The following is a 13928-nucleotide window of genomic DNA, read 5'->3' as shown; positions in this document are numbered from 1 at the left end:
GGGCGGAAGCGGCGGCGCGCGCTGGCGGCACTTCCTGTTTGCGGCCGCTGCCGTTGGTGCCGGCGGGAGCGGCGGGCGGGGAGCGGCGGCCGCGCTGCGGAGCCACCGGCGGGTGAGCGCGGGGACCTCGGCCCGGGGCTGCCCGGCCGCGGCCGTGCGGCGGGCGGAGGGCGGCGGGGAGCGGCCGCTTGGCCGGGCCGCGGTGCCGGGCAGCGGCGTGCCTGGTAGCGGGGCCTGCTGGCGGCGGTGGAGCGGCCGCGGGTGCCGCGGCGGCTCTGCTCGGCCTTGGCGGGGCTCGGGGGTCGCTGGGAGCTCGGGGAGGCAGCGGCTGGCCAGGGCTGCCCCCGGCGGGACAAACCCCGGGACGTTCGGTGCCAGCCCGCTCTGCCGCAAGGCAGAAAAAAAATTCCGGATTCCCATTCCTTGCTCACAGGGGTGTCAACTCCCAGGGGATGAGGGCGAGCCTCGTTTCGTTAAACACACCTTGTCCTTAAAGCGCTTTTTGTCGCAGGGTGCTGCCTGGGCGGCTTGCGAGCGTTGTGGCCTCCTTTTTTCTGCCAGTCCCTGAAAGGAGATGGCGATGAGCTGCGGGCCGTGCCTGCAGACAGAGAGAGGATCAGTGGAAATGGCCTTAAGATGAGACGGCGTGATTCAGATTAGATAGTGTAAAAAATAGTTCACATTTAGGGTGGCCAGCCATTGGAATAGGTTGCCTAGGGTGGTGGTGGAGTCGGCAGCTTTGGAAGTGTTCGGGAGCGGCTGGATGTGGCGCGGGGCGGGTTTGTGGTTAAGGGACGCAGTGGCGGTGTTGGGGGGTGTTTGCCCTGGGTGATCTCAGAGGCGGTGTTGGGGATGTTTGCCCTGGGTGATCTCGGTGGCGGTGTTGGGGGGTGTTTGCCCTGGATAATCTCAGAGGCGGTGTTGGGGGGTGTTTGCCCTGGATAATCTCAGTGGCGGTGTTGGGGGGTCTTTGCCCTGGGTGATCTCGGTGGCGGTGTTGGGGGGTGTTTGCCCTGGGTGATCTCAGTGGCGGTGTTGGGGGTGTTTGCCCTGGGTGATCTCAGTGGCGGTGTTGGGGGTGTTTGCCCTGGATAATCTCAGTGGCGGTGTTGGGGGTGTTTGCCCTGGGTGATCTCAGAGGCGGTGTTGGGGGGTGTTTGCCCTGGGTGATCTCGGTGGCGGTGTTGGGGGGTGTTTGCCCTGGGTGATCTCGGTGGCGGTGTTGGGGGTGTTTGCCCTGGGTGATCTCAGAGGCGTTTTCCACCCCTGGTGACCGTACGCCAAACGAGCTGTGATTCTCCCCCGATGGAAGCAGTTCGGTTTCGTTGCTCAGTGTTGATTACTCGGGGTGCCGGCAGGAGGGAGGTTTGTTGTGGGTGAGGTCGGCAGAGGTCGGGTGTTTTGAGCTCGCTGTTGCCAGGTTCCGAGCCGAGGTGAAAACTGATACTGCCAGGTAAGGAACACTGTTTGTCGTCAGTATTTGTTGCACTTCAGAGGGGACAGCAGGCTGGGTTTACCACTCGCGTTCCTGTTTGCACCAACGCTTTGTGTTGTGTTGCTGTCTGAGCTCTCCTTGGCTGCTGAAAACGTGCTGCGACCATGCTAACAAAGGTGTTAGAAATAATTCACAATACTGAACAAATCTGTTCTAAATTGTGGTAATAATAAACTACTTATTTAGGCACGGTAGCATGAAATCTGCGTTTACTATGTGCAAATAGTTAGACTTGTGTCATTGCATAGTCAGTGATCAAACCCAAGAGTTTTTAGAGTATAAAGTGTCAAAAAGTGATAAGAACAAGGTGCTGACATAAGGGACCACTGGGATGAAGCAAGGCTCTGCCTCTCTGGTCTTGCAGCAGAGGTTGCAGTCACTGCTGTCTGCTGACCTTAATTTTTGTTTACTCTTTGGAGATCCTTGTACTCCAGTTAGGGATTTTATGTTCAGCTGGTGATCAAGAGCCTAATAGTGAAAATACCATTTAGTTTGATGGATTATGTTGTCAAAGAAGATTTGTTTGGACCAATGAATAAGTGTATTTACAGATCTTGTCTGCGTGATTACTTTTTTTATTGCAAACAACCAGAATTTTAACTATTGCACAACACTAGTCTAACTTTGTGTACTCCCCTTGGCTCCTGTGCTGACTTCTCAGTGGAGAATAAGAGTGTTGAAAATAGAAGTTAAATTAGTGTTAAATTTTCTTAAATAATCTCTATTAGAGTAGAAATTTAAATTGCTGCTTTTATTGGCAGCACTGTTTAGACTACAATGCTACTAATAATGTAAACTAAATCTGTAAAGTGCAGAGTTCCCCTTGTTCTCCATCAGGCTTGTCTTTTTAGTACTTGTGCTTTCAAACTACAGCAGATTCTTATCCAGGCAGCTTCTCTCTCTGGTTATTTTCTCTGTCCTTCCCAGATCGATGCAGATTGCTAATTTATCTTGGCAGAGCTTGGGAAGAAGGCATGCAGGGCTTTACTTTTGTGTAACACTGAAGTTTTAGTTAGAGGCTAACGTGTTTTGGTACTGACTTTTTAAAAATAGATGAATAGATTTCTTTGCGAACTCTATTCTTTCTTTTATCCATTAGAAGTTTTGGAATGTATGCGAGGAGAGGGAATAATTTACGTTAAATCATCATCATCATTTTATGTAGGATATAGGCGTTCCTAACAGCGCACGAGAAACGACCACCAGGTTTTTGGTCTGTTGTGCGTCTGTGCCTCAACGCGCTCGTTGGCGCAGCGAGGTCTGCGAGCGGGGGCGGCGGGTGCGCTCTGCCCGCTCCGGAGCCCGGCACGGGCGGAAATGTCCGCGCCCCTGCGAGCCCGGGAGGGCACGGCCCGGCCCCTGCGAGCCCGGGAGGGCACGGCCCGGCCCCTGCGAGCCCGGGAGGGCACGGCCCGGCCCCTGCGAGCCCGGGAGGGCACAGCCCACCCTGCACAGCCCTGCGAGCCCGGGAGGGCACGGCCCGCCCTGCACTGCACAGCCCGCACTGCACTCAGACTTCCCGGGGCACATCCACCGCTTCTGAAATGTGGAGCCATGCTCTGAAGGGAATTCGTTGCTGTAATTTTAGACTTAGCTGTGTGAGGTTTATGTTTAAGCGATGTGCTCCTTAAGTAGGTAGTGCTCCATATCTCTAATAGCATTTGTAAAGAATCTCCTCAGTTGTGTCCTGGAAACATTTCCTGACAAAGCTTTTCCTTTGTCTTTTTCAAGCAATGGAAAGATTAGTGAGAAATTACTTAGCTTTGCCAAAACTTGTTGGATCTTGCATATGATGCTTGTTTCTTTTAGGATAGATTTAAAATAAAACTCTAGTTGAGGGTATTAGTAGTTTAAATTATATTTTCTTCTGAATGAAATACATTTCAATGGATGTTAGACTTTCTTTACTTTAGACGTAATGAAATCATTCTGCTTTATTTATTTAACTGCTAGGGAAAAAATAATTCATGCATATACATTACACTCCTACAGTTACTAGTTGTAGGTTTTGTTTTCTATTTGTTCTGAATACTGAAATCCCACTGGTGTTAGTGAGTACTCAGTACTTAAGGATCTTAAAGGCCATATAGTAAGTCTGAAGCCATTTATAGCTACACTGTAGCAAGTTTTTATTAAAACATTAATTTTTCTCATCAGAATTGTTCTTTTTATCTTAAAATGTAGTCTGAATTGGTAAGTCTGTCAACACTCTGATAAGAACTTACTCTTTGCTTTAATGAAGCTTATTTTTCTTTTTTCTTTTTGTTTGGCTTAAATAAAGTAATCATGACTCAAAAACAGTTCAGGGGAAATGTGTAGAAACTTTGAACTATTTTCCCTGTTTTCGTTTCCCTAAAGGATTGTCTGCATGTGATTTGCCTAAAACTTTCTGGGCCATGTCTTTCAGTTGAGGCTTTCACTATTTTTAATTGCTTAATCATATGCAGATCATATATTTTTTGAAATAAAACATGACTTTTACTTCCTATAAAATAGCCTTTTATGGTTAGTTTTAGGAAAGTGACAGTGTTCCAGATATTTGTGACACAATTCCAAATTTGGACACCTGAGTTGTTTTGCTCCTTTGCTTTAAGGAAAGATCATTAGTAAGTCCCCCATTATCAGAGATCAGATGGATAAACAGAGGAGAGTCTCAGCTCAAGAGAGTGAGGGTGGCCTGTTGACTGATCAACATCCTTTCCTGTTATTTGTTAGCCAGTTTACATTTCTTTCACAGATGAAGAGTTTGAATTTCTTCTGTTTCCATTTTTGGTTGGCTCACTCTTTTTTAATGGTTTCTTACTTGTTGCCCTCTACAGGCTTTCCATGTGCCAGGCAGCAATACAGATCAAGTCCTGTAAATCGTGCCAGAGTTGTGTTTGCTGCCCTTGAGGAGGAGAGGAGTGGACAGGATTCTTTGTAGCTTCCTGCCTTAAGGGGTGAGGGCCTCTCTTGTTTGGCTGTGGTGGAGTTTTATTGTTGCTGGCTTTTCTACAATGGAATATGAACTGTGAGGTAAAGCAGTCAGCCCAGCTGCCTTCTTCCTGTGTGAACTGGTATAATAATAACAAGTGTATCCAAATCCACTCTGCTGTCTGACATACAAGCAGGATGTTTGCTGTAAACATGAGATTAAACTAAGCTTTTTGGAATGTTTGTTTTATTAAATTCATCTCTGGGGATGCTGAGGGAATATTAAAATAATGAGCATAAACATGGTTATTTAAGTACATTTTCTTAATTTGAATTATATGGTAAATGGACATTTTTCTGTGAAACAATAAATTTCAGGAACCTGTGAAGTTAAACTGTGACGGCTTTTCTAAGCTTAGGTAAGTAAAAACTAAAGGTATCAAAATTGTGGATATGCTTTAGTCTGCACTGCACTGTGCATGTGTAAATGGGAGGAAAAAAATTAATGCTGGTGCCTTGTTTAAATGTATTTGTCAGGTTTATTAATCACAAAACTTACACAGATATTCTTGCTCTGTGTTCTTGCACTCATGGGTAACTTTATTTGTTCCTTAGCATTTTTACTCTTAGGAAAATTTTCTGTTAAACTGAGGGAACTTTTGTGTTAGCACAGTGGATTTTTGAGAGTTCAGTCAAAGTGAACTGGGATTCAGAGCAGGGTGTTTATTCTTCCAGAGCTGACAGCAAGATGCAATCCTTTAGTTGAGTCCATGGAAGACAGGCAGGTGCTGGGACCTGGGTGGCTCTGGGACTTGCAGAGGATGTTGATGAATGCCTGCTCTGTGAACTTCGTGAATCAGGAGTCTGGAACTCCATCCTGCTCTCCAGGTGACTGCTGTAGTCACTAAGCTCGAGCTGTTCTGGCATCTTTGAGGACTCTCTGTGCTGCCCATTGCTTCATGGCCAGAAATAGATAACTTTTTCTGACTGAGCTGACTGCAAAGGTCGCATGGCCCTTGCTGTCTGAATTCCCTCCTGGCTGCTCTAAAGAATTTCTTGTTTGGATGCTTTCCCCCTTTCTGTATTTAGTTAGGGGTGCTGCTTTGTCATCCCTGCTGGTTGTTTGTTGGATTACTTGTTTTCTCTGTTCATCTGATCTTATAAGAGTTTGGAGCTCTCTACATATCTGTCTTCTGTAATACTTCTCGTGCTTTTTATGTAGCTGAGGACTGTGCTGTAAAGAGAGTTTATGAGCCAGGTTTTGGGTAACTGGCTGAGCTGTGTGGGGAGAGCCTGAGCCTGGTCATGTGGCCCGGTCACTTGCCTAGAGCCAGTAGTTCAGGGCCTCTGCTCTGTAAACCAGAACAAAGCTGCCTTCTCCTGTGATGACTGAGAAATCTATAAACTGTGGAAACCTTTGGTTCACATAAACATTGGCCTGTTTGATTTTCATGCCCCAAAGAAGGAGCTGGAATAGCTGACAGCACACTGATAGTGCAGTTCCCAGCTCAGGGAGCTACAGATTTTTGCAAGCAAACACAAAGACCATGAAACATCTTCTTTCAGATGGTTTATTGTTTTTTGGCTTGTCTTCTGATATTTTGAAGATTTTCTGTGGATGGAGGCAGGAAATCAGCTAATGTGGGCTGGCATCCTCTTGGCTTTAGAAAAAACTTTCAAGTGCCTAATTAATGAGCCTTGCTTGTATATTTGGGAAAATTTATTTGACAGATTGCATATTTGGAAAAGATTTTTGTGATGTCATTTTGGTTAGGACAGTTGGGTGATTTCTTGCAGAGAGGTATATGGTTTGAATCTTTGAAACATTTAGGCATTTTCATCATGCACATTCCTACTAGCCTTAAAATTAGTGATTTTTTTTTTTTAATTTGCCATCTTTTATTTTCTAAGTCAATGGCCATCCGTATTCTGCTTTATTATAAGCTGATGGTGGCTATTTTCTTGAGTGAATGTTTTAAATACTTCTGTCCTGGAAAGGTTGCAGATAGAGGTCTTTTCTATTTGTGAATATTGTTGGATATTTTGGGGGAGGGCAGTTTTCTGGGTGTGCATGGTGTTTTTTGGTCAGTCTTACTGGCTGTTGAGGAGCTAAATATTAGCTGGCATTTTTTTCTTAAGCTGGACAAAAGAAGCTGCAGATTAATTTTTTTTATAAATATTTTTAAACTGTTTTACATAAAAAAGTTCATATGATAACTGAAGTTTCAGCAGTACAGTTTATGCTTTATGATAACTAGCAGATATAAATAACAGGATATCAGATAGATGCTTCCTGTCATCTGACTTTGGAGAAGGAGCATAATAATAATTTGTTTTCTTTAGAAGCTTTCTGGTTTGTTTTCATTCCAGACTCTATACTAGTGAGCAATAACACTCACTAAAGACAGAATATGCAATCCCCCAGACATTACTTTGAAACAAATAATTTCTCTATCTTGAAGAAGTAGCTTTTTAGGGTCAGAGTTATTTGTTAAAAGGTGGTCATGTTGCTTTACCTTTGTATTTTGTCCCAACTTCAGGCTTCTGTTGTCTAGGATATATGGTGTTTATATTTAGTCTGAACTTCACAGCTCTGCAGCATTGCTTTTAAACAAGCAGGAAAGTTTTGAAAAAAATACTATGTTGAAATCAGTATGACTACCTGTGTGCACAAAGTTCTCTAGGAAAAAATGTGATTTATATTTTACACCTAAGTTGCTTTTCCTACATGCACTTTCTAGTTCAAAGCTTGAGTTTTAAGTTTTTCCTCCAAGATAGGTACCAGATTTGAGAGCTAATGAAAGTCTTGTGTGTAAGAAAAGGAGAATATGGAAAGAACACTTAGTGCTATGGTATGTGCTCCTATCCTGTGGCTTCTTGCTGTTTGTGTGCTAGTTTTAGGCTGGTGTCTCTTGTTAGGAGGGACTCTGACCTCTGGCCTTAAGCTTGACTCATACTGGATTTCCTCCTTCTGATTTCTTTTTGCAAACTATACGTTCCATATATGCTATTGTTCGTAAGGCTGACTGTGGGATTTGATAACATGCTTAACCATACTGACTTTGCTCCTTGCCTCTGTGTTCACAGAGCTGTTCTAATTGTTGTGTGGGAAACAGCAAAACTAGAGAGGCCAGTTGATAGCAAATATCCTGGGATATTTTTGGTAATCTGTATTTTTACATATTGAACCCTGCCATTAGTATATCATTATTGGCATTCTTAATGTTAATGCAGGTCCCCCAACTTCCTTTGGTGTTGGTCACAGTATTAACTATGCTCTTATGGTTTTTTGATGTGGAGATTTCTTCAAAGGGTTGTTTACTTCCTACACTTTAATTTTGTGTCTGTGGGACTGTATGGTTAAGTAGATCGCTAAAACCACCCCCAAGTTTTAAACACGTGGGCCCTTCAATACATTTGCTTCTGTAAGTGGTTTGGAGAGGGGAGGAAGCATGGCAGGGTATCTCTTAAACTAGTTCTGCCATTTGAGGAAATGTGTGTGTAACCATAATCCATAATTAAAGTTAATTAAGCTTTAACCTACAGCAGGAACATATTTTGAAGATGTACCAATTTATTTTAAAATGAAGTATTTTTTCAATGTTTATATCCCAGGATGTTGAAAGATTAATGTAAAAGTAGTACAATAAATTAATTTCAGAATATTTCATTAGGCTACATCATACTTGGTTCTTTCAGCACTTATAGGAAAGAAAAGGAAACTGAGACTGCCTGGGCTAAAATGAAAAATGCTGAATGACTTGAGGGGGGAAAGATTATTTCAATTAATCTTTCTTTGTGATGCATGAGATAAGGAAATGTGACTAATATATTGGTGTATTATGTTCTGGGTGTATTTGGGTGACTTTCCCTGCAACAAGCTGATAACTACTGGAAAAGGTCACTGTTTCCTTGTTCATTAAATTGGAACAAACCAGCAGTGGTGGGATGGAAAGGGGTTTGGAAGTTTTGCCAGAATGGAGATTTTTTTAGCAATTGAGAGAAAGGCAGCATTGCATGAAGACATGAAACATTCTTGAAACTTTAGAAATGTTCTTTCATCTTGATGGTCTTTTAGTTGGAGTAAAGGAGTAATGGTCAGTGTAACTGTTCCTTGTAATTATTTAATGTTGACAAGAAACTGTCAGTATTTAAATTCCTTTATTAACTTCTAGGTTTCTCAGGACTCTTGTGGTAGCTATTATTTTATAATAACAAACAGTAGGTGCCTCTGCACTTGACTTGGTTGGTTACCTTGCAGTTGGAGCAATCTTGCCTGGTTATGTGGTTCTCTTGGTAAACTTAAAGGAGGCTAATGGTATTCAGTAGCTTTGGCAACATGCACATTTTTTGTCAGAGTCTGAGTACAAAAAAGGCTTATTGGACTCAATAAGTTTGAATTTTAAATTTCTAAGGCCTGCACAAACATTGCTTTTCTAAAGGGAGCATATTGGTAGAAGTAATTTTCTGAAGAACAGATGTGAAAGATGGGTCCCTTTGTTTATGCCCATATGTGCTTTAGACATGACAGGTGTCATAGATAACAGGTGAACTTTCGCATTCAGAGTTATTAATATCTACACCAAAACTGTAATCCAAATGCCCTTCTTAAAATACTGATTGAATTTAGCTTATCAATCTAATCTGTTTCAGGAACTGCTATATATCTGTGTTTGTGTACTGTATTTCAGTGAGATTAAAGAATACAAAAATCTGAATTAAAGTAATTGTTTGATCTCTTGACCTAAAGTGAAGTGGTTTATTTTTTGAGATTTAGAAAATTTCTTTCTTTGGTCAGGTTTGATACAAGGCAGTACCAGGCTCCTACCTGACATTTATGAAGTAGCAGCACTGGACAGGCTTCATTTACAAATTGTTTCTGTTACAGGACTGGAAGGACTTGACTGTTGTTACAAGAATTCCTGAAACATGGTGGATTATTATGAAGTTCTGGGAGTGCAGAAGCATGCCTCAGCAGAGGATATCAAAAAAGCGTGAGTGTCACTGGTGTGGATGTTATGGATTTTAAGGGACTGATATAATTACATGGTTTTTGGATTCACATTTTGTTGTCTTCCTGTGTTCTTTTGCAAATTCATGCACGTGCTACTTTATCAACTCATATGTTTGAACTGTGATCTTGGATAATTGCAAAGCCCATCAACCTAAGTGCAAGTTTAGTTTTGCCCCTCTAAGTAAGTAGTTATGAACACCTTGCCTAAAATGTTTCATTTGATGGTAGGAATTGTGTGCAGGTGTAGCTGTCAAAGCAGGCATTGATCTTAAGATGTCACAGTCTGTGTTCTTGGAGCTTTATCAACTTTTAATGTACCAGATCCTTCTTGGTGCCTCCCTTGGTTAGTTATAGTACTGAATAATTACAGAGCTCTAAGGAGAAGCCCACAGCAGAGATATTTTGGATTGTTTTGCTTAGGTCTCACAGATGTTGATCATCAGAAATGCACATCAGAATAAGTAAGGAACCCAAACCTACTTTCTAATTTAATACATACCTGAATAGGTGGTTCTTTGTGTACCTGCAGGATCTGTTGGTCCCAACATCTAAATGCAAGATACAAAGCACCAGGAATTTCTTTCTTCAATCCCTGACAACCTGTTTTATTTGTATAGCATATTCTGTTATTTCAGAGCAAAATATCCTTTGTGTTCCTTCCACTCAGGTACCGTAAATTGGCACTAAAATGGCACCCTGATAAAAATCCAGACAATAAAGATGAGGCGGAGCGGCAATTTAAGCAAGTAGCTGAAGCCTATGAAGTCTTGTCAGATGGTAAGTATTTTAAAAGGGTGCTTGAACTGCCTTTCTCTGTCCTGGGAATCAGACTGAAAATGTTGATCAATGGTGGTTTGAAGGGATATTGTAATTTTAGTTCACCATCCAACTTGACTACTTCCTTTTCAAAACCAAGGAAAGAGAAAGATGGTTGCAGATAAGACAGAATAAGCAGAAATTTTGAAACAAAAAGTTTAGAATCTCCCTAAATAGGTAACCAAACTACTAGAAACTGAAATTCAGTGTCTGCTAGAAATTTTTGTGGAGACTTCTGTGAATCCCAAGATTAATTTTATCTTAGCAAGTGAGGCCAGCATTATGATCAGTATAGGGGTATTGTTTTTATCCTCTAAAGTCAGGCTTGACCAACTCTGAAGTACCCACTGTTGGACCTACAGCTTTTAGCTTTTGTAACAGTACATTAGTCTTGACAAAGCCCAGGCATACTGTAAACCTTACTGAAAGTTTTGGTTTCATTTGAGTGAGTTCTGTAAATTCAGTCAACTGTGATACTAAAGATAGTATTTATTTTGAATTGTTCTGAAAGAGGTGTTTAGCCTGACCCATGTAGTGCAGGAATGCAGTTTACAGTTCACCCGTGTCTTTTTGCTTGAAGAGTATCATTAACTTTTGCCAATGTTCTGACAAAAGCTGCCTGAATCATAACAAAGTGATTTAAGCTACTTTGATTATTTTCCTCTGTAATTGACTGCAGCTGTCTATATGCTATTTCTGAAGTGTCCTTGATTTCACCTGAGACAGTGAGCATGGGAAAGCTATATTTAAAGCTCTAGTAGCATCTAGATTACCTCTCAGAGTTCAGCCTGATTTAGTGAGCTGCAGTCTTGTACGCTGTATTTCTTTGCTTGGTTTTGATACTTAATTAACAGGGGAGAAAAATAACTTAATTTATCATTAGTTCATTGTATACTTGTCTTTTAGAGTACTTTATCCTGCTTAAGCTAATTTTTTTGAGCGGGATAAAAATAGAATACTGATCTGATTGTTATACAGATCTCCAAGTTCTTTGGAAACAGTGCAGTGCTAGAATTTTAGAACAGCTTCTAAAAGCGCTGCCAGTTTTTGGATCTATGCCAAATCCTAAGTTACTGGTGTCTTAACAATCATTTGTGCAGCAGGGATACCAGAATCCTGAGCCCAGTGAATAAGAGGCAGTCAAATGTTCTGCAAACTTAATGAAATTTTCTGACACCATTACAGGCTTGAATGATGACAGATTTTGGCAGAAGAATAGTTTTGTAAGGGATTACATAAGCAAAAAAAAACCTGAAATTGGGTGATCATTGAACACATTTCCCTTGTGGGAAACCTTCTGGTTTCAAAAGTGGAACATTTTTCAAGATGAATTTTGGTCTTTGTGAGCCCTCAGGGCACACTTGCTGTTTCCTGCCCGTGACAGTTTATCTACCTTGCTGCTTTCTTCTTCATAATTTGATGGGTAGGTTAACCTCCTTTCTTTAAAAAACTGCTGTCTAGCAAAGCAGTACAGAAAATGTATTGAGCTTTGGGGATTTGTCTCCATGTGAACCTGTTGCAAGCTATTTGAGATGATAACCATTATATAAAATTTTAATTCCTGTTAGTCGGAAGTATTTTACTTTCCAGCATCTGTTTGAGGTAACTGCATGTTCTTTCAGTGATGCTGTTTAAATTTTAAAAACATCTTTCACTGAGGAGATTCCACTGGGAAAAATCATAATAATATTAAGAGAATAAAATCAAATGCCCTGATTGGTTTTTGACTGATACTTCTGCAGCAGTACAGGCAAAGTGAGTTGTCTACCTCTTTAAGGTCTTCAGGTTCCCTTCCAGTACCAAAGTGCCATCTGATCTTGTGCAGTAATGTAAAGTTCATTTTTCTCTCCTTTCTCATGGATACTGGCTGGTCTGCAGTGAAAATTAATAGTCATTCCATGCCTTCTAAAATAATAGAGAGCAAGCAGTTTGAGTCACATCCTTCCATGGCATTTTGGAACATCACTTCATCCTCCATTCCATATCCCACAATTAAACTAGCAGAAGTGGTTATAATTAATTTTATGGGTTTTGCAGTCACTCGTATAAACACTGTCTTCCGTTCTCATAACTGCCCCACAATGGGCTCGGTCTTGTGCAATAAAAGGAAGAGAGGCAATGGTCAAAGTTTGCAAGAGGGAGAGAAGGAAGGGAATGCTTGAACACTGGAACTGTTCTCCACACAGCTTGTAGAATCTTATGTAAGATAAGATCACAGGTTTGTTCAGGCAAGATGTGACCAGCTTCATGATTAGACTTGTGTGGAGGAGCAGGTTGAAGTCCAGAGGTCCTTCACAGCCTTAAAACTTTTCATGGTAGCTGTCCAAAGAAGAAATCTGCCATATCCTTCTTAAAGGCAAATTTCCATGTGAAGTTTGTCCTTAAACCAAACTTTTTCTCATATATCAGGACTGGACCTTCTGCAACTTACTGGTTTTAAGTTTGAAGTTCAGTAACTTTTTTCTGAACTAAATTGCTTTGGCAGTTCTTGTTGAAGATGGTCAGCAATTATATGCCAGAACTTTCTTAAATAAGCTAGCTTTGAGAAGATGTTTAACTGAGAATGCTGGTGAAGTGTTTTTGTTTTTTCACAAAACCAACAAATCTGTTTACTGATGTGATGTACAACTTCTCCTTGTAGCTAAAAAGCGTGACATCTATGACAGATATGGAAAAGAAGGCCTAATAAATGGAGGTGGAGGTATGTTGACAACCAGCAGTTTTTTGTTTTCTCTGTTTTCTGTAGCTTTCTTTTCAAGACAGGAATTTAGAAATGTCTCTATTAGGGTTTAAAATTCAGTCTTCTAAAAATCGAGATTGCAATTGTTTTACAGTTTTTCTAGTTAGTATGAAAGGTATTGCTGTTATCTGAAAACAGAAAACCTATTATAAAAAATAAAAAAATAATGTGTATACTTAAATTGAATGATATCTGAAAATCTGAACGATAGCTGAAGGAAAATCTTGTAAATTGATTATATTTCTGGATAATTGAAGTGCCTTATAGGCCTGAACTTTCTTATTAGTAAAGGTAGCTTAAATTTAACTTTTTTCCTTTTTTTCTTTTTTTTGCAGGTGGAAATCATCATGATAATCCATTTGATTTTGGATTTACATTCCGCAACCCAGATGATGTCTTCAGGGAGTTTTTTGGTGGAAGGGACCCCTTTTCATTTGACTTCTTCGGTAAATGATCCCCTGGTTTTAGTTACGTGTGTATAAAGTGTGACTAAAACTTTACTCGTACAAAACAAACATAGCTAATGTAGTTTTAATAGAAATTGTTTTGAAAATGAGGCAAACAACTGGTATTTTGTATTATATTTGAAATCTTCGTTTCATACCTGTTTCTTGGTTAATTTTATTGTATAAGAATAGGTATGGCTTGCCGATTAATGTTTTGTTGGAAGGCCTGGTTTGCCAAACCTTATCCAACCAATTGGTTTGCTAACCAATGTCTCTAATTTGAAAGGAAATCACGTTCAACAGAAAAAGTGCATACTGGAATTTTCTCTTGAGAATTTGAGCAGGCTAACTTAGTCTGTTGATTTCTCTCTTTTGATCTGTAAATAAATTAAAATAAAACTTTGAGAGCTTCTGAACAGGACAGCTTAACTATTACTGTTACACCATAACTCTCAGTGTGAACTTGTGTCCTAGCAGGACCAATTTTCTGCTATCAGAAAAGGA

The 13928-nt window shown here is 40.8% G+C and overlaps 1 protein-coding gene across 9 annotated transcripts in view; it reads left to right on the top strand.

The window, feature by feature from the left end:
* The window catches only part of DNAJB6 (DnaJ heat shock protein family (Hsp40) member B6), a 58074-nt gene continuing 44146 nt past the window's right edge, over nucleotides 1–13928 (top strand). For 3 of the 9 annotated variants that reach the window (XM_021526549.2, XM_021526542.2, XM_021526550.2), the window contains exons 1-5: nucleotides 1–112; nucleotides 9297–9402; nucleotides 10090–10199; nucleotides 12880–12939; nucleotides 13314–13424. In XM_021526549.2, coding sequence (XP_021382224.1) covers nucleotides 9338–9402; nucleotides 10090–10199; nucleotides 12880–12939; nucleotides 13314–13424 — 346 coding nt within the window. In that variant the 5' untranslated portion in view covers nucleotides 1–112; nucleotides 9297–9337. Of the gene's footprint in view, nucleotides 113–1205; nucleotides 1454–4314; nucleotides 4435–4786; nucleotides 4828–5143; nucleotides 5297–9296; nucleotides 9403–10089; nucleotides 10200–12879; nucleotides 12940–13313; nucleotides 13425–13928 lie in introns of those variants that run through there. The other 6 variants (XM_021526545.2, XM_021526544.2, XM_021526546.2 and 3 more) reach the window with 6 other exon arrangements.

This window comes from Lonchura striata, chromosome 1, assembly GCF_046129695.1.
Source record: "Lonchura striata isolate bLonStr1 chromosome 1, bLonStr1.mat, whole genome shotgun sequence".
NCBI lineage: Eukaryota > Metazoa > Chordata > Aves > Passeriformes > Estrildidae > Lonchura > Lonchura striata.
Note: the sequence above shows the minus strand (reverse complement) of the source record. Positions and strands in the feature narration are given on the sequence as shown.